This window comes from Mus musculus, chromosome X (genome assembly GCF_000001635.26).
Source record: "Mus musculus strain C57BL/6J chromosome X, GRCm38.p6 C57BL/6J".
In the NCBI taxonomy this organism is placed as follows: domain Eukaryota; kingdom Metazoa; phylum Chordata; class Mammalia; order Rodentia; family Muridae; genus Mus; species Mus musculus.
Genome location: NC_000086.7, coordinates 98,927,097 through 98,949,920, shown reverse-complemented (window position 1 = coordinate 98,949,920; position 22,824 = coordinate 98,927,097). Strand labels below are relative to the sequence as shown.

Sequence of the window (22,824 nt, the reverse complement as noted above, 5' to 3'; positions counted from 1 at the left end):
TTGTACTTTGTGGTGTACATGCCCTGTAATCCCAATACTCAGGAGGTCAAGGAAAGAATGCTACTCTGTTATGTGGTAAGACCCTGCCTCAAAAAAGCCAAGGGATAGAGGTATAGCTCAGTGGTATAGCACTCACTTAGCAAGCACAAAGCCCTGGTTGTGACCCTCAGCACTCTAAGATGGTAATATCTTTACAGAAATAAGTGTTAGATGTAAATAATACGTGAAACCCACAGTGGCTTGTTTAAAACTCATTTACCATTTATACTTCTAATTCTTCACTCTTGCCCTTTAGCATTTTTCTCAAGATGGTCCAAGATCCCATGTTCCTTCGACACTAATGACACTGGTAGGCTATGACTACACTACCCTGCAGGCTTGTAGTTGCGGTCATCCAAAAGATATCACTTTGACAGCCGGAGGCAGTACCTACTCAGCCATTCTCAGAAGCATTCAGTCTTCTAGGCTTTGGGCTTCCAAATTATAGACACAGGGACACCCCTTTACACCTACTGTTGTCTTAATTCCATTAATCTCCATGTCCTTATGTATTGCTTTAAAGCCACCTTGAGCAAGATATTCTACTGAAAGCACTCGACTTCCTATCACTGTAAGCAACGTAAACTCTACCTTTATACTTCCTCAGTTTCCAATTACTATTTGCTCCACTCTTTGATGTCCCAGTTGTTCTTATGGGCTTGGAACACTTTTGATTACAAAAATTGTGTGAATAGAGGAGATACAATGTATTAAGGACCAATAAGGGTCTTGGCATACCTTATCTGCTCAATAAAGATTTTCCTTTGAAACTTGTTCCACACAATTCAACACATTGGATATCACCTTCCATGAATATAGTGCAAATATTTCTGTGCCTTCACTACAAAGGCAGACACAAATTTATCTCTTTCTAATGGATTTATTGGCACATATAACATCCACAAACCATTTTCCAGGTTTCTTTGCACAGGTTTATTGCTCATAGGAAAGACCAGGACTAGAGTAGAGTACCAAAGACCAGAAAGGAACAAGCTTTATTAAGGCAAAGTCTTTATTCTCATCACATCTATCCGAATAGAAAGGCATTCAGTACTTGAATGACTTTAATCTTAAGTCTTAGAAATAGACCCAGTACCCTAAGTGGTAAACGTGAAATGGAAGATTTTTAAGTAGTAGTTTGACTCTTCAAGCTTAAGGAAAAATTGATTGTGTGTGTGTGAAGAGAGGAAACGGGGGGGGGGGTCAATGAGGAGTAAGGGCCGTAAACCTGTCTTTTTAAGTCTGCCTGCTTTGTGTGCTCAGATGCCAGAGGTCATTACTCTGGAAAAAAAAAAAAGACATATCTACGTCCAATCAGTTCCAGGATGCAAAGGTGAGTAAGAGGGGGCATACTCTGGGAAGGAATGTGCTCATTCTATGTGCCTAAGAGTGTAATACAAACTGCATTTCATCTAATGTGTTCTTACCATCAATTCACTTGCATGCATCAATACATGATCTTGGGCAATTACATTTCTGTGCCTAAATTTTCTACTGTAAAATGAGAATTGTAGCACTTTCTGTTGAAGAGTGGAGGAACCAGGCATTGAGAATAGTACCTGGCCAAGATGGATAGAAAGCAGACTGGTAGTCCACAGGGACTGGAGGTGCAGAGAGAACAGGAGTGGCTTGTTTCTCTGCACAGTGATACAGACATTCTCAAATTAAATAGTGGTGCTGCTTGCGTAATTCCGTAAAGATAGTAAGGACTGCTGAATTGTACACCTTGAAAGGATGAATTTTCATGGTAAAGTGGACTTTAATAAAGCATTACAAAAGTTCTTTTAAAATTAGAATAGTAAATTGGTATACAGTAAATGCCCAATAACTGTTAGTTATTAATAATCATAAATTATTGTCCCTGTCAGTTCTATATTTATAACAAAAGCACACAGAATCTAGAGGAGGACCTCTAATTTACATACATGGATCCATCAACATTCATACATTTATTTACTTCCATCCAACCATCATAGAAACCAACAGTCTAGTTAAAGATCACTTCAGTGTTCAAACCATACTAACACGACTTGATGGTACCCAAAAATATCAACCAACAAAATTTCATTTTCATCTCCAGGAATAAGCAGGCAGCTAAAATGCAGTAAGTCAGCAGATTATATCTCCAAGTATAGGCTTAGTAGTCTTCTAATCACATTTTTGAGGGTACTATTTATAAAAGAGAGTCAACAGCTTATCATTAGTCTCATGCCACGTAACTTTGCCCAACGAAAAGAAAGATCCCACAATGAAAAGATCAAATTCAACTTACATAACTTTGAAGCCAAACCAAACACACACACACACACACACACACACACACACACACACACACACACCTCAATATCTGATTATAAACATATAAAACATTCAAAGACATTGTCATCACTAGAGATTTTGTAATCTGAAGCCCAATTAAATCAAGTCTCTACTCTTCCTATTGCTAAGCCATGTAAAACAGTGTCATGGTCTGAGATGTGGAAGCAGCAGGTGATCGTCGGAGTCGGCTACAATAGCCATGCGCAGTCTGCAAAAAAGCTTCAAACTCACCAGCAGCATGAAACTGCACCATCTTAGAACAGGAGGTCCTTCCCTGGGCGCTTCTGCCCTTCCAGGCCTCATTTCTACAGTCAACCATGTGCCTTTGTAGCGAACCAGGAAAAGCTAGATTACAACTTCCAGAGTCAGGACTTCATTTGTCATAGAAAGCAACAGATTTTTTGCATATATTAAAATATTTATATCCTCTGATCATTTAATTCCAGAAAAAAAGAAATTAGGCCTCCAGTTTATCCACCTTTTTTTTTTGGCAATGCCCAGGATTGAACCTAGAGTGCTGTGCATGCCTGGCTAATGCTCTATCACTGAACTACAGCCTCAGTCCTAAATTCCCCTTTTAAGCCATATAAAAACCATTCAGCAAATCACCCAAGGGCAACAGATTAACACACACAGGATCAAGCTGCCTTATATCCAACGTGTTTAACCCTCCAAAACCCTTACGGCTTGTGGCCTTAGGAATTTCAGAGGAAATGTTTCACCTGAGTAAAATCCAGTAAAGACTAAATTTGAGAAGTATGGTTACTTTGTTATTATAATTACTTGGGCATATTATGAAACAACTTAGGGAAGATATTTGAAGGGAAAGTTTAAAATTTTCGATACAGGAAAGAAATGATATTTTATGACAAATTTCAAATATTAGGGTTAGTTTTAAAGTTTTCAAGATTGAAATACCAGATTTATCCTTACAAGGTTTATAATTTAAAACATAAATTACAATGAATTCAAATCTATATCTCCAAACCATTAGGTAAGTAAGGTTGGGACAGAGAGGATAAACTCAGCAATGCTTTGTAACTCATCCCATGAACCCATTTGGCCTAGTGTTGCTCATTTGGTTACTTTGAGAATGAGAAAAATTATGTTTTTAGAGTTATATATTTATATGAAGGTAGTCTTTAAATACAAAAATCAATAAATATTTCAATTCTATGATAAAACACATGGAATAAGACATTTCTATCTTTACAAGTAAGTGCATATTTACAATGAATGTTCTCTGACTCCTAATCTTCATCTATTAGAGTTCAATATGACACATACAGAAGGCATCGGTGCTTACTATCTTACAGGAGTCCTGTTTAGCTGAAAATCAGCCTGCCCTAGATGTTCTGTTCCCTGAAAAGCCTTCACTCTTGTGCGTAAATATCTGAGAGGACAGGTAGATGCACATGTGCAAAATGTACATATCTAAAGGGAAGCTAATTAGCTTTACAAATAAAGTCTAAAACACACAAAAAAATTGTTATTCCCTAGCCCCCAACTCCAAAAAAAAAAATTCCTCCATATATAATCAAAACAAACAAACAAAAACAAAAAAACCCTGCTGAGCCCACTATGGAAAGGCAGCAGCTATAAACTCAACTAACCCTTCATCATGTATGTACGCATTCTTCCATTATCCAGTCTTCAGAACACTAGATCTCTATGTCCATTTGGTTAAATGCACGCTTCTGATGTAGCCTTTCTTTCTAATCTGAGGCTGGGTTGTACAAAATAGATTCTTTTAAATACGCAATAGCCAAGCTATACCTTAAAGGAAGGTACCCACATGACAATATGCACTACAAACCATAAACCTCGATTTCTGATCCTCTACTACTTAGGAAAGCTCAAGCATTAAACCATCAAGCACTTCAGTTAGAGTTGCATGTTTGACTGCTGTCACTGTATGAAAGGTTAAAAACTAGAATGTAAGCGGAGCCTCTGTTACACGTGACAGAAAAGTAAGTATACAAAAATATTTTAAAAGCGGATTCCTTAGATGTTATTTGCTTAAAAACAAACGACAAACCAAGTACAGCGGTACCTCTGATCAAAATCTGAAACTAGTTAACACGTTTTCTCTTCCCACATCTACAAACCTCGTTCCTAACCTCTTGCTGTTGCCTTCTCGAGTTTGGGGGAGAAAAGAAAATCAATGGATACAGACTGTTATTTATGAAAAGAGGCATATTCTAATAGTCATAAGGCAATGTGTTTAAGAGCTGCACCTGAACAAATCTTCTCCAAGCTGAAGATGGTCACCAACTCTGTAATCTGTAGAGTGGATCCACTTGCTCGAGTCACTGGGTCACACGAATAGCTTCATCATGCCTTAAGGAGGCATGTTACTATCTATGGGATGTACAAGTATTTGAAAAGAATAACATTAAGAGGAAAAGGACAGCCTTGCAAATATCAGTTTCTTATATAAATGACAACAGTGGCATGTGGCCCCCTTTTAATACCCCAACAATTGTACAAGAGTGGGAGAAGTTGTTGTTGTTGATAACCATTATCTTTCAGGTGAGCCTTCAGTTCATTGGTGTTGAATGTGTGTATCCTGACTCATGGCGTGAACGTGAGTATCATCCAACTGATGACAAAGTAGAATAAAAAGACAGGATACACTGCCAGGGCTTTTCTGTTTGGAGGCTGGCTGTCAGCAAGGAATGCTGTAGATGCTAAAGAAAACAAAAAGGAGTATTTAGTATGGTCCTATTATCAGAACTACAATATTTACTAAATTCCAATGTCATTGGCATAATCTAGATTATAGAAGTACACTAAAAGTTCCGTTTTATTAGTGGCTCCTCAGAGAATAATACAAGTTCAGTTATAGGGCAGAAGTGTGTATCTCAGTACTTGCTAAGCATGGACAAGGTCCTAGGTTCCAACACACATAAGCAGGGTAAACTTATAAACTTACAACAGCCCAGGGGTAGCTTCTTTCATATACTAAAGCTTCAAAAGGTTTTGGCTAATTTGGTACAAATCCTTCTTAAGCAAGTGTCTTAATCTATTCTAGAAAGACAGAGTTATGCTTAGCAGGTTTAAATGTGAGTAAGTTTATCTGCTCCTATGCTAAATGTCTCATACTGCTTCATTTTTATGAGTTAATGGGGGAAAGGGGTCTGTTTGTTACTGCTGTTATTGGCATTCTTTTTCCAAACAAGGTCTTGATGCTTGAACCACTGGCCTTGACCCTACCATGTAGCCAAAGTTGACTTTGAACTCATAATACTCCTGCTGCTACCTGTCCCCTGGGACTATGGGGACTATAGGCCTGCAACCTATCAGTTCTCTTTAACGTGCTATCATTCTATCCACCCAATAAAAGCCTACTCATCTTACTCATTAAGAAAACTCCTATATGCTGGACAGAGTGGTGCAGGCCAGTAGCCCAACAATTTAAGAGGCAAAGGCAGGAGGATCATGGGTTCAAGGCTAATCTGAGTGACACAGAGATTCTGTCTCAAAAAATGTGGTTATATACATCTTTTTGTTTATTTTCTTTTGTTCTGTGGTGCAGAGGCTTGAGCCCAGGGTCCATAAATGCTAACTAAGTAAGCACTCTACTATGAGGAGTACTATATTCCCAGCCTTGTTATAAAGTTTTCATTCTGAGATAGGATCTAGTTGTCCAGGCTGGCCTTGAACTTGCAAACTTCTTGCCTCAAGTCTCCAAAGTAGCTGGGATTATAAGTATACAACACCATACCTGGTGACTCTGCACATCTTCAGAGTTCAGATAGGCAGCTCACAAAATGTGGATATGATTACCTTTAATACTTATGTAGGACAGAAGAGTCTATGCATACTACTTTCATTTGACAGCAGAATTTCCTTGTTCCAAATCAGCTCTTTATCTTTAACTCGTGTCTTTGTTTTATCTTGGTTGTTTTATGTTCTGTTACTCACCCACCACGGACCAAGCGAACATCAACAACACTACAAAAAGCCGAATCATGAAGTTTATTGGTCCCTGTCCAGCCAAAAGCAGCAAGCGGCAGATCAGCATTGCGATGTTCAAAGGAAGAATGCAGTACCCTAATACACAGAGACTCTGAAAAAAAGAACTGCAAACACACATCCACAGATCAGAAGTGTCACTGAGTAGTATAAGACATAGCTCATTGCACAGATGTCTTATAGACATTCTATACACTACTGCCTCCTTCCTGCTAGCCTATCTATACCTTTATCCTAATGGTAATTTCATGGGTCTAGTCTCCTGTTATCGCATACTTTCATTTTCTCTATTCTCTTCCTGTTCCCTTCGTTAGTCCCCATAAATGTCAATTTTCTAATATCAAACAATCTACTCTAATTCTTCGAGGTATCCCACTGACCCTATAATATAGCTCTTAGTCTATTCTAGTTAAGAGACCAATCTGAGAATGTGTTGTACCATATGCCCCAAATGTATGCCTCAGAATAATTTTGCCTATAAGTTCAAAATTTAAAGAGAAAAGCTGAAGCTTATCAGTGAACTTTAAAATTCATTTCAATTGAGTTTTAAAGAAACTTTTTATTTGGTCCTTAAGTCAATTTTTCTTAAAAAAAAAAAAAAAGCAAAATAGCACTGTTTTCCTAACATCTCCCACGTGCTACCTAGCAAGCAGGAAAAAGGTACATATGAATACCCACATGTTTCCGCCAAGAAGTTTGGAATTCAGCGTGATGGTAACTGCTCCAAACCAGATGATAACAAATACTTCTGCGAATTCTGGGCCTCCGCCATCATTCTTCCCATCAATGGAACTTTTCTGTAACATCCTAAGAAAACAGTATGAAAACTACATAACCTTTTACACAAAGCGAGAAAGGCATGCATTCTCATCATACTGCGGTAACGTATCTCGTCTGAAATCAGTACATAATCTGTTCTGTAATGTGTACTTTGTATAAGGAAAACACTAACAGAACTGGCAAGGTTCCTTATTTAAAAACCCAAATGCCTGAAGACTATAAGGAGTGTTGCACTTTGACCTTTCTAGAGTGTTTAACTGGCTTACTAAAAGCTCTCTGTCCAAGCGGAAGTTATTGAACTTAAGGGCCGAACATAGCTCCCAAGCATGAGACTTTATTGTTGTTCATAATACATGGAGACTAGCTTTACATCTAGCTTGACAGTACTTCTAAGTTGGAGGGCTTCACCTAGGACTCTGCATTTATGAAGATGGCTTGGGTGATAATCCCAACCCTGGGATGATGGAGTCAGAAAACTCGAGTCAGAAGAAAAGAATGTACTTGTGTGCTGAGGATTATCTCAGTGGTAGTGTCTACCTAGCATGTACGAGGCACGAGGTTACATTCCCAAGCAAAACAAAGAGGGAGCTGTAGTTATGTGAAAAGTGACATTTTTTCACACCTGACCTCCATTCCAACAATACCGTCAGGTGTAGCTGGCAGGACAGTAAGGGTTTTCCAGTTATCAGATCAGTATTCTCAGGGCTTAGGTTACTTTCTAGCTGTTAGCAAATCTGAATGATGGTCTGTTTGCTTGCTTCTTTTTTTTTTTTTTAAACAAGGTCTAGTTGTGTGGCCTAGGCTAAGCCTCTAACCTGTCATCTTCTTGCCTCAGCTTCTTAAGTGCCAGGGTTACAGGCAGCATGCTCAGCTATGAATTTCTAATTCGTGCACTAAGGTTTTAGAGCGAATGCTTAATAGCAGAAATACTCTTTAAACTTATTTCGTTGCTGATTTTTAAAAATCAGTATATATATATATATATATATATATATATATATATATATACACACACACGCACATACATATATAATACACACATACACACATAAACACATATAAAATTTCTAAAAACCTTTGCCTTGAAGCTGAGTAAATACTGAACTGTCACTTAAATATTCTGCATCTAAAAATTTAATAGATGTAAAATGTTTTGAATTCTGAACTTAGAATACTTAGACTCAGTATGTTTTTCCTGAAAAATAATAAAAAAGTCCATAACCTCATATTACATAGGATAAAGATGTTATATATTAAGTCTTACCCGGTTACACTGCCTGATAGTATGTGCAGGCGTTTGTATTCTACGGCTGTGTGTGTTCTATTCCAAGTCCGGAGCACTGGGTACAGAGAATGTGCTGGAATCTGTTCTCTGGAACCCCTATCACTTGAGTATGGTCAGGTGGCAAGAATATGAACTAAGCTGGGAGGCAAGGGACCCAATACTGATGCTAGTACTATCACTAGACATGTCACGTGAGTTCATTTTAGGCCTACAGTTGTCTCTGAAAATAAGTGTAGTGAAACTACATATGCTCTAAGGTTAATCTTTTAAAACTCAGCAATATATATATTTTTTCAAGAGCTCTTAACACATATCCTTTCAAGGCACAGAACCAGTTTCCTTGATGTGATTATTAAAAGAACAAGAAAGTGAAACTACATTATAATCTAAATGAGTATACAATAAATATAAATTTTAAGTTATGGTGTGGTGGTGCATACTTGAAATACTAGGACTCAGAAGTTGGAGCAGGAGAAGCACAAGTTTGAGGCCAGCCTGGGCTACACAGAAAGTTCCAGGATAGTGTGGGCTACATACTACAACTCTTATCTTTTCTTTCTTAATAAATAAATTAAAAAAAATAGAAGACGCCCTAAAGGCCTAGTCAATTTTTTCCTTAATTCTGGAAAGCCCATTAAAACAAAACTAAACAAAAACAGGCTCCAGTGAGGAAGAAGTATAAATACTTACAATGCAAGTGTCACACAAAGTATCAATGGGCCCCACAGGTCCCCTACAATGAGAGGAAAGACAAGATGCTAAGAAACCAATATGCCATATTTTCTATCTTTACCTAATTACTTACCTTCCACTCAGAATCCTAGCAGCAAGGTTTACCTAAGCCTTCCCAACCTTTCTGTTTCCCTCCCTTACTTCATATATCCTTTAAGGTTTGTTATTTTCACGTGTCATAAATTACCCTTTCTTCATTTCCTAATCCCCATTCTAGCACATTAAGAGCTATGGACAATCTGTTCTCCACATGGACACAATATTCAAGTAAGATATTCTGCCTGTGATGTCAGGGCCTAGAGAGAATCTCAATCACCTTGGATTCCTAACGACAGCCAAATCACATTAGCAAATTCAACTGTGAGCAGGTTCTACGTTCATGTTTATTGGTGAACTTAATATGATGAGCCAGGCCTCTCAACTTCTGAAATTCTGTTCTAAACTTCTGCCAACAATTTCATTTACAGAACTGTTTAGTCCTGCAAAACAGCAGCATCCGCCTTATTACTTTTTCCTTTGCTTTATAAAGCAGAACCAATAAACTATCAATGGTTTGAAAGAAATCCTCAAAAACCTCATATACTCACAGTCTCTTAACAGTGCATTACTCTTCCTTGGATATAAAACATGCATAAATTTCCTTCCCACAGCTTTTAGATCTCGCATCTGAAAAACAAAAATAACTCCATGTCCTGTGCTGATCAAAGCACCATGAAGGCCCCTGTTTGCCAAGAACACTAACAACTCAGTCATAGGGGGACTCTTACATTTCAGTAGAAGAAATATATTTAAAAAAAAATCAAAGAACCAAACAAAAGTATTTCAAAGTATTAGTGCCTATTCGCTCCCATAACACTGAAGTGGTCTCTCAACTCGTCTAACTTACAATGGTCCGACGAATGGATTCATTCAGTGTGGAGCTGTCATGTTCTTGAGCACGAGCTCTGGAGGGGATGGTAATCTCCCCTTCTATGGGAATGTCCTGAGAAATTGACACATCAGACAACCCTGCAAACTGAGAAAAGATTGGGGGAAAGAAAATTAAGCTTACAACTGCAAAATGTCTCAGAAACATCACCATTTTCTAGAGTTGGGCCTGGCTATTTAAGGTTTTGCGTAGTAACTAAAAGTAGCTCAACAGACATTGGGCAATACAACTAATTCCTAAACACTCCTAGTTAACACAGTAAGCCCTGTCTACACATGCATGCGTGCATGCGTACAAACTTGCACACGTACTTAAACACATCACAGGCATTACAGAACGGGGAACAGTCTGGAGTAAAGGGAAACTAAGAACAGCTAGGTAACCTGTAACTATGTGGCAGGAGGCATAATGTTTGCATTAGTTTACATATTTTCACTATTCTGTGGTGAGCTTCATCATTTTCCGAACGTCTAAACTTGGGTTTAGAGAGACTTTACTCAGGGTCACAACTGATCCATAAGATGGCCCAAATGACCTTATCCCTTCAGTGCTGGAGATTGGACCGAAAGGGTCTTACGTATGTAATGCACTCTCTTTCCCGCTGAGCTCCAGCCCCAGATTCAATATCCTCCTTTACAGTTTCATTCCTGGTGCCTAAAAGACTGCCTGGAACACTCTAGATGCTCGAGAAATATTTTTGCTGAAGAGATGAACAAATAGAGCTAGTAAGCAGAAGAGCTGGGACTTGAACCAAGTTCCCTTGCCTCTCAGTTCAGTTCTCTGTTACGCTGCCAATTTAAAACAAAAGAAATGAAAGCAGTTACTGAGCAAACAGTATATAAGCAAATACTGTTTGGGAAGAAGAACGACAGGGCGTAACAACGACTTCCTTATACTCCTCCACTCATGACTGTATTAGGCACTTCATAGAAGTTATGCCATTTTAAAGGCAGGTACCTTCTTTTCAGTTTAAGAGTCAAAAACACCCTTCACTGAAACGAAATGCTCAAACTCACAAAAGCTTCAGTGCGAATGCACTCTAGCTCACATGGGGTTAACTGTGAAGCCAGTGTTCTTAAAGCAGTATTGGTGGCTCTTAGTGACATATGTGTCATGAAGGGGATAGCAAGCACCTGCAAATAATAATTAGCTGCTTTGAGTCACCCACCGGGCAAGTAAAGGTTCCGGTTACAACCAATAAAACGACAACGTCCTGTGAGAAGCAGTTTCATTACTTGTGTAGTACTTCACAATGACTGGTGACAAGTCGTGATAAATGACAGCGATAGAGGATACTTCAGAAACCACTCCAAGCTCGGCATTTAACTCACTGTCAAAGAACCCCTAGAGTGTGGACAGACAGCGGAGAGTCTCAGAAAGGCACAGAAGGCCAGCGAATGGAAGGGAGATGCAGCTAACTCAAAGACCAGGTGTAGTGTCAGCTGGTTGTAGACGCCAAGGGCCTGCAAAGCCAAGAAGCTCTGGCTCTCTGATCCCGAAGCCTTCCCGACTCGCTTCCCGGGAGCTCTGCCTCGCCCTCAGTCCCTTCTGCCACTGTCCTCTTAACTCACCAGGGGCTTGGATGCCGCTGCCTCCTGTTCTCCCGGAGAGTCCTCCGCTTCCGCCATCTTGATAAACCTCCAACTGCTCCCCTCCCATGCGTCTCTGCGAAACCTGAGACGTGGAGACCGGGGCTGGTCAGCGCGCGGTCGCGTTAAGACGGCGTCACCGCCGGCGCCTGAGGCTGGCTGCTGCGGCGCCCAGCCGAGTTCCGGTGCTCCGGTAGCCTCCGAGGCTCGAGCGCGAGCCTATTTGCTCACTGTTTGGGGACGCAGTTTCGCTAGGGGGCGCTCCGCCTTCCACGCCCACTGAGAGTGCAGGCTAGAAGCGCCGGCTCGCCCAGCGGTGCCCCAGGCTCCAGCAAACTCCCAGCCGAACCCAATGGAGCCCAGTGATGCTCAGCTGAACCCAATCGAGCCCCGTGATGCTCAGCCGAACCCAATCGAGCCCAGAGGCCCCAGCCAAACTTAGCCGAGCCAAGTGGCATTCAGCCGAACCTAGCTGAACTTAGCCGAACTTAGCGGAACCTAGCGGTACACAGCCAAACACAATCGAGTCCAGAGGCTCCCAGCCAAACCTAGCAGAGCCCAGAGGTGCACAGCCGAACCTAGCCGGACACAGCAGAGCCCGGCAACGCACAGCGGAATACAATGGCGCTCAGAGGCGCCCAGCCGAACCTAGTAGGCACACAACCAAACCTAGCCGAATGAAGCCGAGCCCAATGGAGCCCAGAGGCTCCTGCTAAACTTAGCGGAGCCCAGTAGCGTTCAGCCAAGCCCAGCAATGCACAGCCGAACTTAGCCGAACCCAGCGGTGCACAGCCAAACACAATCGAGCCCAGAGGCTTCCAGCCGAACGTAGCAGAACCCAGAGGTGCACAGCCGAACCTAGCCGAACACAGCCGAGCCCAGCAGCGCACTACCGAACCTAGTCGGCTCACAGCCGAACGCAGCCGAGCCCAGCCGCTCACCACCGAACCTAGTCTGATCACAGCCTGACACAGCCGAACGCAGCCGAGCCCAGAGGCGAACAGCCGAAGCTAGTCGGTGCAAAGCCGAACGCAGCCGAGCCCAGCCGTGCACCACCGAACCTAGTCGGATCACAGCCGAGTGTAGCCGAACGTAGCCGAGCCCAGCGGGCACCGCCGAACCTAGTCGGATCACAGCCGAATGCAGCCGAGCCCAGCAGCGCACAGCTGAACCTATCTGAACGCAGCCAGCGGTGGCCTGCGGCACAGAGCCACACCTAGCCGAGCCCAGACAAACGAAGTCGAACGCATCGGCGTTCAGCCAAGCGCTGCCGAGACCAATGGCGCCCAGTCGATCCCAACCGAACCTAACCGCACCCAGCTGAGAGTAGGCTATCCCACCACCAGCGCCACTGCGGAGCAAAGCGGAGCACTGTGGATCCAAAACGCGCCCAACTAGGACCATCTGAAAGCAGCTGAGACTAGCAGCGCTTGACAGAACCAGTTCACCAGAAGTGGCTCTGAAGTGCCATTCCTCGTGTCCCCAAGAAAAAGGCCTCCGACTTCAAGTTGAAGAACCTGATCCCCTTGTCTACTGCCGTCCTTGCCTTACTAGTTCCCTGAGCTTCATAGCCAGCTTCCATCTCCTTCAAATCCTCAAACCTTTGTATTGTCTCCCCACAGGTCCTGCACAATTATTCTCTCTTTCATCTCCTATCAAGTGGGAGAGCTTCACTCCACTAACTTCCCAAAACCACTACAACTTTGAAGTTGCTAAGCTACTTGGTGGCAAGTACTGAAAATGTCCTTGATCAGTAGAGGCTCCTGGGGTGGGTAGTAGGCGGGGAATGGGTAGGAGTCAGCTACTGTAACCAAAAAAAAAAAAAAAAAAAAAAAGAAAGAAAGAAAAAGAAAAAAAAGAAAAAGTTAAAACAAACAAACAACAACAAAAAAACCACCCCTGCCGGGACCAACTTTCACCCCTACCTCATCCTGGCAAACAATCAAGATGTTTCTGACTCCTGGTTGCTCTGACTCACCTCTTACCCAAGGCTCCAGTGAGGTCAAACAAGAGAGCCATTGTTGGCATCATCAACATTCTCCCTATGCAGTAAAATGCACTGCTTTATATATTTGGATAGGTAATTCAGAAAGGAACCCAGGGAATAGATGGGAGGAGGAGATACGTGGACTGTGGAAAGCCAGACTTCCCAGAATAAGCTTCTGGGGATGGCTATTAGTTATTTTACTTAAATATTAGTACAGTAATTCTCCTTCAAACCAAGTAAAATTTCAGTCCTTAAACAAACACTCGTGGAAGTGATAACAGAGTTGAGGCTTTGCCAGGGCTGTGGTGCTTGCTTGGAGTCCCAAAGGCAGGAAGACTGTTGCTACTTTGAAGCCAGTCTAGTCTACATAGAAAAGTTCAGGCCGGTCATGGCTACTTGGCAAGACCTCCTCTTAAATCTTTTAGGCTAGTTGATATGAACTCATTTTAATTACAAGAGGCATGCAAGGCACGACAGCCCAGGGCAGCTAGGAATGATATCACTAAGGGGTGGCAGGATCATCCTGGGGTACACAGACAGACTCTTACAAACCAATTATAACAACAGCAAAAATGTCTTATACAACTGCTTCAAGGACAGCCTTAGGCTCTCCATCCTAATCCTTCCTCCTGCTACCCCTCTCCCATGTCTCCCACACTTATCCATTCACTCAAGTTCCTTCCTACTTCCATTGGTAACTTCTAGTTTCTTGCCAGCCTCCAACATTAGTTCCCCCCCCCCCCCACCTGCAACCCAGTTTTCATCTCTAACCTCAACTCTTAGCATCTTTACCTTTCTTTAAAAATGTCATTGATGCTGAGTTAAGAGAAGGAAAGGCCATAAAACAAGCCAAGACATTTTCAGGATACCTAAGGATTATTTCAAACTCTTGGTGTTCCCTGTTCTCAGTTAACTAAGTGATACTGGCTGGATGTGATGCTTTGAGTTGACAAAAGAAAGGTTGTGAAAAACAAGGGTGGCATAAAAACTCTTAAAATAGAAACTTTCTGGTTTTCATCAAAATGTTATCTTCCCAAAGTACTAAACGAATCCAGTATCCTATGTCAGCTATATTTTATTGGTTTTGAGACAGGGTCTCTTATTCAGTCTGGCTTCAAACTCCTTATGTTGTGTGGATGACCTCAAACATCTGACCCTTCTTTCTCTGTCTCTGGAGTGCGAGCAGGTGTAGGCCACTATACCCTTCTGCAGTGCTACACATTAGATGTAGGGTGGGGTCTCAAGCATGCTATTAAGCTACACTTCCAATATTCACTATTCCTTACTATGCTTCCGGTCTGTCTACTCTCTGTCGGAACAGGTGAATCTGCAGGGTAGCAGGATTTGTAGGACAAGCAAAAGTTGCTTAGAAACTTTGCAAGTACTAGAATTCAGATTAATATTTTGTCTAGCAAGTATGGAGAATCATATTAGTTCTATATTTTCAAGACCATATAATATATAACTATAAACTATAAAATTAACTGAAAAACTTTGAGAAAATATTTTCTTAGAAAATAATAGTCATAAGTCAGAGGCCAGGCATGGTGGCACACACTTGTAATCTTAACACTCAGGACATGAAGGTAGGAATTCAAGACCATCTTCAATTCCATAGGGACAACATAAGGACTTTGAGACTAGCCTGAACTACAAGAGACCCTGTTTCAAAAGCAGATCAAAGTTAGGAATGGGTGTATATATTTCTGTAAGCCTAACACTTGAGACATCAAGATAGGAGGCTAGTCTGGGCAACATGAGATAGTCTCAAAAAAAGAAATTTTATTAGGACAAAATTTTGTAAGAAAAAAATTTAAATATATAAAAGGCAAGATACACAGTTTGTATTGAATGATACCATGTGAATGAAAAAGTACACATTGTATATACATTTATATATCCATATACTTCAATATTCATGAACAGACTGACTAAACCAGTAACTGCTGCCTCTAGGGAGAGTAACTGGGTGTGGTTAGATGTGGGTCAACTTTTGCTGGAGGACTGGTCTAGTGTAGGGCTGTAGGACTGACTATTCATTATGTGACCTTGAGTAGAGTTTGGTTTCTCTCTCTCTCTCTCTCTCTCTCTCTCTCTCTCTCTCTCTCTCTCTCTCTCTCTCTCTCTTTCTCTTCCTCCTTCCCTCCCCCTCCCTATCCCCCTCCCCCTCCTCCTCCTCCTCTTCCTTTCTTCAAACAGGATCAAACTGACCTCAAGGTTTTTATGTAGCATGGGCTGGCCTGAAACTGACAATCCTGCCTCAGCCTTCTGAATGCTAGGATCACAGGGGTGGAACTTAGCATTTAGCCCATCTGAAATTCTTTATGATTCATACATATGAGGTTTTTTTTTTTTTTGAAAACTGCCCAAAATATAAATGCCCTTAAAGTGTTGGACCCAGTGTTTTCCCAAGCCTTATTCCCAAGGTTTATTCAAGCCTTCAACATGTGGTAATTCCTACACCGTATAAATGTTCCCAGCGAAAAGCAAAGGGATGTTTGAAATTTATTTCAGGAACCTAGTATAACTATAATATTAAGTCTGACAAAAATATCATTTCAAGAGTTTCTATTAATCTCCCTTATAGTATGGGCAAATGAAGTCTGGCAGAAATATAAAGCAATACATTTCCTTGAAGAGTTAGAGTTTGTGTGTGTGCACTCATGTATGTGTATGTGTATGTGTATGTAGGCATGTATGTATGTATTCAGGCCAGAAGTCAGGGTCGGTGTTTTCCTCATGCACTCTCCGAACCTTTCTTTGAGGAAGCATATCTTATTAGACCCTGAGCTCATTGATTGAGCTAGGCTGACTGGTGAATGAGTTCCAGGGATCCACCTGACCCTGGCCCTAGCCCTGGCCCTGGCCCTGGCCCAACAGTGGGATTATAGATTTGGACACTAAAGGTGGCCTTTACATAGGTGCTGGGGGATCCAAACCAAAGTCTCCGGGCTTGTGCAGCAGGAACATCCCCAGGCCCAGTTAGAATTTTTTTCTCAGAAATATCAAGTGAGCTCAGAAATAGGAAATGTTCAGTAGTAATAAATGATTTATTACATTTAGTAGGTCAAATTAAAAAAAACAAAACCTCAATACCGTGATACCTTGATGCTGAACATGCTAGTTTTTTTTTTTCCCCTGGGGATTAAATCCAGGGCTTTATGAATCCTATGCTAGTGATCTACCACCTAGTTACATCTTTGGCACTCTTTTTCCTGGGACCACATACATTAATACAATAGGAATAAAAACTGAACATAACAATTCCTGGAACCACATACATTAATACAATAGGAATAAAAATTGAACATAACAAAGGATGTCTGTCTCCAAAGGAAAACCAACATCACGGTATACCTGGCTTCCACAGGAAGCCCCAAACAAGTAGGAAATGCCTGTTATCACAACTATTGTCATGCTGGAAATGAAGGACCAAAGGCACAGATGTCAAAGTAGTTTCCAGACTAGGAATAATATGAAAGTTTTAATAAAGACTATGCACTACGGACCTGCCAGGCAGGGTGTGCCCACTAGTGCAATGGTGACTGGTAGGTGGATAACTGATTGTTTGCTGGTTGGATTTGAGGCCTGCCCCGCAGGAGGGCATTCTTGTCTGGTATCTTAAACCTGGGAAACCTGTCCAGCAGGTAGGTTGTAGGCCCTGGAGGAGATCTGAAAGGATGTCATTTCAAAACCCAGCCATGGATCAGGCAGCCCCATCCTCACTTTCATCCCTGACTAGCTTAGAAGCTGATACCCACCGTCCCTTGAGTCTCTTCCTTAACCTGTCAAATCATTGCTTTACTTAAAAAAAAAAAACGTAGACTATAAGAACATAACGTTAGTATCCAGCCATTGCTCAGGCCACAATGTCTGCAGAAGCTGTTTCCTCCTCCCAGATATAGACAGGCAGGCATCCAACTGAGGTATTGTCGAGTCCCTAGCAGACTAGGGCCAGAATTTGTCTTGGGGGGCGGGCAGAGTTTACATCAAAAAACATCAAAGGTGTTGGTGTCCACACATCCTGCTTCCACCCCTTCCCTGCCTCTGTTTGGGGATCAGGCAGCTGGAGTGCAGGCCTGAAGCTGACTCCATCCTTTAAAAAATGTAAGAAGGTTCTCCCTGCCACGTTGTCTCTGGTGCTAGGACCCCCTACCATGCTCTTGCCTGTCTTTCCATGGGGTTAGTAACTATTCCAATAAAGTCCTTCCTCCCCAGTAATCTTTCTCAATGTCCCTCTTGAATACAACCTCCAGAACCTTTGAGGATGTCCAACTGTTAATTTGGTAAATAAATAGATTGTGCCCCCAAAACCCTTCCTTCTTTTATAGACTTATGTTTATGTCTACAGACAAATGCTGTCTCAGCTTTTCTTTTCTTCTCTTCTCCATAACCTCTCTATTTGCCTCCATTTCTTTCCCTTTCATTCATGCTATGGCCCAATCAGACCCGAATCCACTTCTTTAGTCCTTTTCCACTTCTTTGAGGCTTTATAACTTTTATTTCCATACCAATCTCTACAATCACTTGTCTCCCTAATCCCTCCACGATCCACGCCATCCCTGGACTTTCTAACAATTTCTGACTCAAGATTGCCTTGACATTGGGCTAGGAGGGGGTCCAGTGATGCAGCCCTTGCAGATGCAGTCAGGATTTCAGTTACTTTGGTATTCTTTCAGACTACACACACCTGCCCCCTGCTCAACCAACAGGGCCAGATATATGAAGGAAGTGAAGGTGGGTGCTCTGCATTTTGCATCGGCATTCATCCAAAGGTAAGAGGATGTGAAAGACATGCAAGAACATAATACAAACTGTCATATGGATCCTGGTGATGATGGCATATGCCTTTATTCCCAGCACTTGGGAGGCAGAGGCAGGTGGATCTCTGTGAGTTTGAGGCCAGCCTGGTCTACATAGAGAAACCCTGATTCAAAAAACAAACAACCAAACCCTATCATGTTTTCTTTATTGTTATTTGTATGTTAGTAAGGATGCTCATGTGATGGTGTGTAGAGGTCAGAGAACAACCCAAAATAAGGATGTATGAAAAGACTTATGGAAATCCATTAATCTGTAAACTAAAATTTAAAAGCCACTTAAAAGGAGGTATCCTGCTTGGGTAGATAAGAGTGCTCCCAGAAAGCCACTGATTATTAAAAAAAAAAAAAAAAAAAAAAAAACAATCGAGGGACAAGTGTGGGGAATTTCTTTATGAGTTGTGGGTCATAAAGTCCCAGAGATCCTAAAAACAATGCAAGTTATTGCCATTGCTCTTGGTTGCCCACCACAGCTAAATGACAAGACGCCGCTGTGGAAGACACTATATACTTTGGTTTTGTAACAGAGAGAAATCAAATTGGAACTTACCAGAAAACTTCCTTACTACTGGCTAAGTTTAACATTGCTGGAGGACACTATACAGGCGCTGAGAGACAAAAGTCATCAATGTTCTTACCCAGTGTTGAAGCCCGAATGTTGTCGTATGACTGTCAGGCAAAATGTGTCTGTCAATTTACCTGTGAAATAGTGACCTGGATGTTCTGAAGATAATTAACCACTTTCAGATTAGATTTGAGACCTGCTTCACAGGACAGTATTCATGTCTGTTACTCTAAATCTTGGGGCCATGGCTGGCAAAGTCCATGGGCTTTAAGGTTGGGAGCCTACTACTTTTATCTTGATAATTGGATATGTTGTCACACCACCATCTGACTACTTTACATTTATACCTGTAGACTACTACTGCTCTCAACTTGAGCCAGAGAAATGTCTTCTTGTAGTGGGCCATGGTTAATACAGAAACTTATAACTGATCCAAGTATTAAGAATACGTGACTGCTGAATACTTGGTCCTAAGTGGGGTACGTATGTATATCACCCCTCCAGGCTCAGGGAACATTATGAAAGAGGTGTGGGGAAAGTGTGAGAGCCAGAACATTGCAAAGAGGGCTGTAAAATTATCTTCTGGCCAGGACACAGCCATTGTGCTCATAAACACACCACACCTGTGGTTATCTACACATGACCCGAACAAAATTCCACCGTCCTGGATTGTTGAGGAGTTCTTGAGGCCCCACCACTAGATGAAGTGGCAGTTAATGACTTGTGGGAAGGGAGAGGTTTTTCTTTGGGTAATTTTTCAATTTTTCTTCAGTTAACAAGCTGTTGGAGGAGGGGGGCATATTTTTCTTTACTGGTAAGTTGCCCATGATGCAAACAATAGCCCTACAGTCATGCACATACAAACCAAATAAAGAGTACCAGAGAGAGTGGGAGGGAGGGAAAGAGGAGGAAGTGGGCGTGAGTATGATCAAAATACACTAGATATACATGAAATTGTCAAAGAAGAAATTAAAAAAGAAATGTCATTGGAGATAGCATTTGAAGCAAAGCTTAGGGCCTACCCCTGTGTTTCTCTTGTTGGCTATTCATGACAGCTGGAAGAAAAGCCTTCCCTGCTGTGGGTGCATAGCATACTCCCTTTGTAAACTGTGTACTTTATAAACTCTGGAAACCCTCACAGCACACAAGTGGCCAGGCTCTGCCCCCAGACTTCCCTAATGGTTCCAATGGCCTTTCCCTGACAGCTGTAATGGTCATTTCCAGCCTGAGGTGGGAGAGTGGCCAGGCCCTACTCTACAGGAAAAAAAAAATACCACCAATTCCTAAAGTTGCCCCAAGATTAGGCCCCAGAATCACTCCAATCCCAGACCACGCTGGAAAGCTCCGCCCACAACAAAAGCCTCTGTAGAAGCCTGTGTTCTGTGTTCTGTGTTCTGTTCTGCCCAGATCCCTGCTGCTTTCCCAGTTGCTGCCCTCCTGGGTTTTTTTCCTCCCAATAAATATCTCTCGCATGAGTTTTTTTTTTTTTTTTTTTTTTTTTTTTGCGGTGTGACTCTGTGGTATTCTTGGCTCCTGACTGCCAGGATACCTTTCCATCTGAACTGTAACACATCTTTCATCTTCTGGCTGCCAGGAGGTGAGCAGATTCCTCTGCCATGTGCCTCCACTGCTTCACTACAGGCCCCAAAAGACTAGGACAACCTGTAATCTCACTTGCTAAAAGAGGCTGACCCAGTAGGATGCTAGTTCAAGGCCTGCCTGGGCAACTAAGAACATGCCTCAAAATTAAAGATTAAAAAAATAAAAGGACCAGGTGTGGTGGTGGCACATACTTTTGATGCTAGCAATCAGGAGGCAGAGGCAGGTGGGTCTCTGGGAGTTCAAGCCAGTCTTGTCTACATAGAGAATTCTATGCTAGCCAAGGCAACATAGTGAGACCCTGTCTTGAAATAAGTTAAAAGAGAAGGGCCTGGGATGTAAGTCATTGGTAGGTCCCTTGATGAGTTTATGCAAGGCCCTGGATTCTAGCTTCAATACCACAAAAGCCAATTAGTCAAGGAAATATTTCTTCCCTTTAAGTTGATTGCCTTCAGCATTTTGTTGCAGTATGGAAGACTGGCAAGCATAAATCTTCATAAAGGATAAAAAAGATTGTGAACCGATGCCACTGTTCTACAGATCATTAGAATTCATTGCTTTTGTTTCATCATTTTTCTCTTTTTCTTTTTTAATCTTTGGGTTTTTAAAGACATTATTTTCTATGCATATGAATACTTTACCTGCATGCATGTCTGTGTACCATGTCTATGCAGTGCCTGTGGAGGCCAGGAAAGGGAGTCAGATCCCCCGGAACTAGAAGTAAAGATCGTTATGAACCATCATGTGGTTTCTGGGAATTGCACTCAGGAGCTCTGGAAGGGCAGCCAGTGCTCCTAATCACTGAGCCATCTCTCTAGCTCAAGGACTGTTATTTTTGTGTGGTGTAAGGATGAAACCCAAAGTCCTCATTCATGGTGGGTATATACTTTTTTGACTCAGAAATTTCTAGTGCCACTTTAATTTTTGTATTTATATTAACAAAAAGAGAAACAGCCTCATGAAGTGATTAAGTATAAAGTTCTAGAATCAGATCATTTGGATTTAAAAAAAAACCAAATCATTAGGAAATTATGTAATTTTCACCAAGTCATTTTACTTACATATGCCTCAGTTTTATCATTTGTGTAATGGACATAACAATAATACCTAACTTACAGAATTCTTTGATACCTAAATGAATTACATATTAACTTTTAATATTTATAATAATAGTTGAACACAATGATTCATTTCTGTAATCACAATACTCAGAAGACTAAGTTATTGAGAGTCAAACATTCCTCTTGGCTAGATAGCTACTCTGCCTCAGGAAAGGTATTTACAATGGGCATGTATTACAATAGAGATGCTTTGATTTTGTTTTTTTTTTAAAGAATATGTACATATAGCTTTTCTGCTTCTACACTGAATTAGGCCTTCTGCAAAGAATTTAGGCCTCTTCAAAGTGTGTGGTAGAATTAAAAGCATCCAATGGTCATCTGAATTGTGATTGGCTCACTGATGATCCCTGGTGGGGGGGCGATGAAAAGTCATTACTACAGTATGAAATGCTTGGCATAGGACCATATAGCATCTTTGCTACAGATATTTTCTCTCTCACTTTACTGTTCCTAGGTAGTGTTGGCCAAAATGACTGACACCAGAGAGATGGAGCAAAAACGTCAAGAAAATATTGCAAAATCTAAATGATTAAAAAATGATCAAAGGAGTAAACAGTAGACACAACTCATCTGGAAGCTTCTACAGCTTTGGAAGGACTCACTAAGGTTCCACTTGATTTCATCATAAGGTTATTTAGTAAATTAAATCGTGTCTCACTTCAACATAAAAGTCTGTTGGCATCTACTGACAGATATTTTAAGTTAGCTCTCATGCTACAGGTGGAGCATACCTAACCTTAAACTTTAAATCCTAAAGTGCTCCAAAATCTGACACCCGTGTTCAAACATGCTGCCAAAGTGGAAAATTTTGCATCAGATCTTCTGATGGGTTGCAGTCAAAACACAGGTATGTTAAAATGTTATGGAAAATTACCTTCAAGCTCTGAGAAATGTAAATGAACTTTTTTGTTTAGACTTAGATCCTATCCTCAAAATATTATGAAAATACTCTAAAATCTGAAAGAAAAAAAATGTATCACTGAGCCCAAGCATTTACTTTGAGGCACTCAGTAAGAAATGGGATGTCTTTGTCAACCCCTCCCCTCAGGGATTAAGAGACTATGCAGAAGAGGAGGTGAAAA

At 41.4% G+C, this 22,824-nt stretch overlaps 1 protein-coding gene across 4 annotated transcripts; it reads right to left on the bottom strand.

Annotated features, from left to right (window-relative positions):
- Window positions 1-899: 899 nt before the first annotated feature.
- Window positions 900-13,605, bottom strand: Yipf6 (Yip1 domain family, member 6). Of its 4 annotated transcripts, none has more exons than XM_006528337.3 (8): window positions 13,576-13,605; window positions 11,633-11,735; window positions 10,020-10,148; window positions 9,721-9,799; window positions 9,092-9,134; window positions 7,015-7,143; window positions 6,286-6,443; window positions 954-5,048 (listed from the first exon to the last, which is right to left on the bottom strand). In XM_006528337.3, exons 1-8 carry the CDS (start codon window positions 13,578-13,580, stop codon window positions 4,933-4,935), a joined length of 762 nt encoding a protein of 253 aa, XP_006528400.1. In that variant the 5' UTR covers window positions 13,581-13,605; the 3' UTR covers window positions 954-4,932. The 4 variants fall into 4 exon arrangements, with proteins under 4 accessions (NP_997516.1, XP_006528400.1, XP_006528401.2 ...); XM_006528338.4 differs by lacking the exon at window positions 13,576-13,605 and adding an exon at window positions 12,549-13,436; XM_006528339.4 differs by lacking the exon at window positions 13,576-13,605 and adding an exon at window positions 12,600-13,436.
- Between the last annotated feature and the right edge of the window lie 9,219 nt (window positions 13,606-22,824).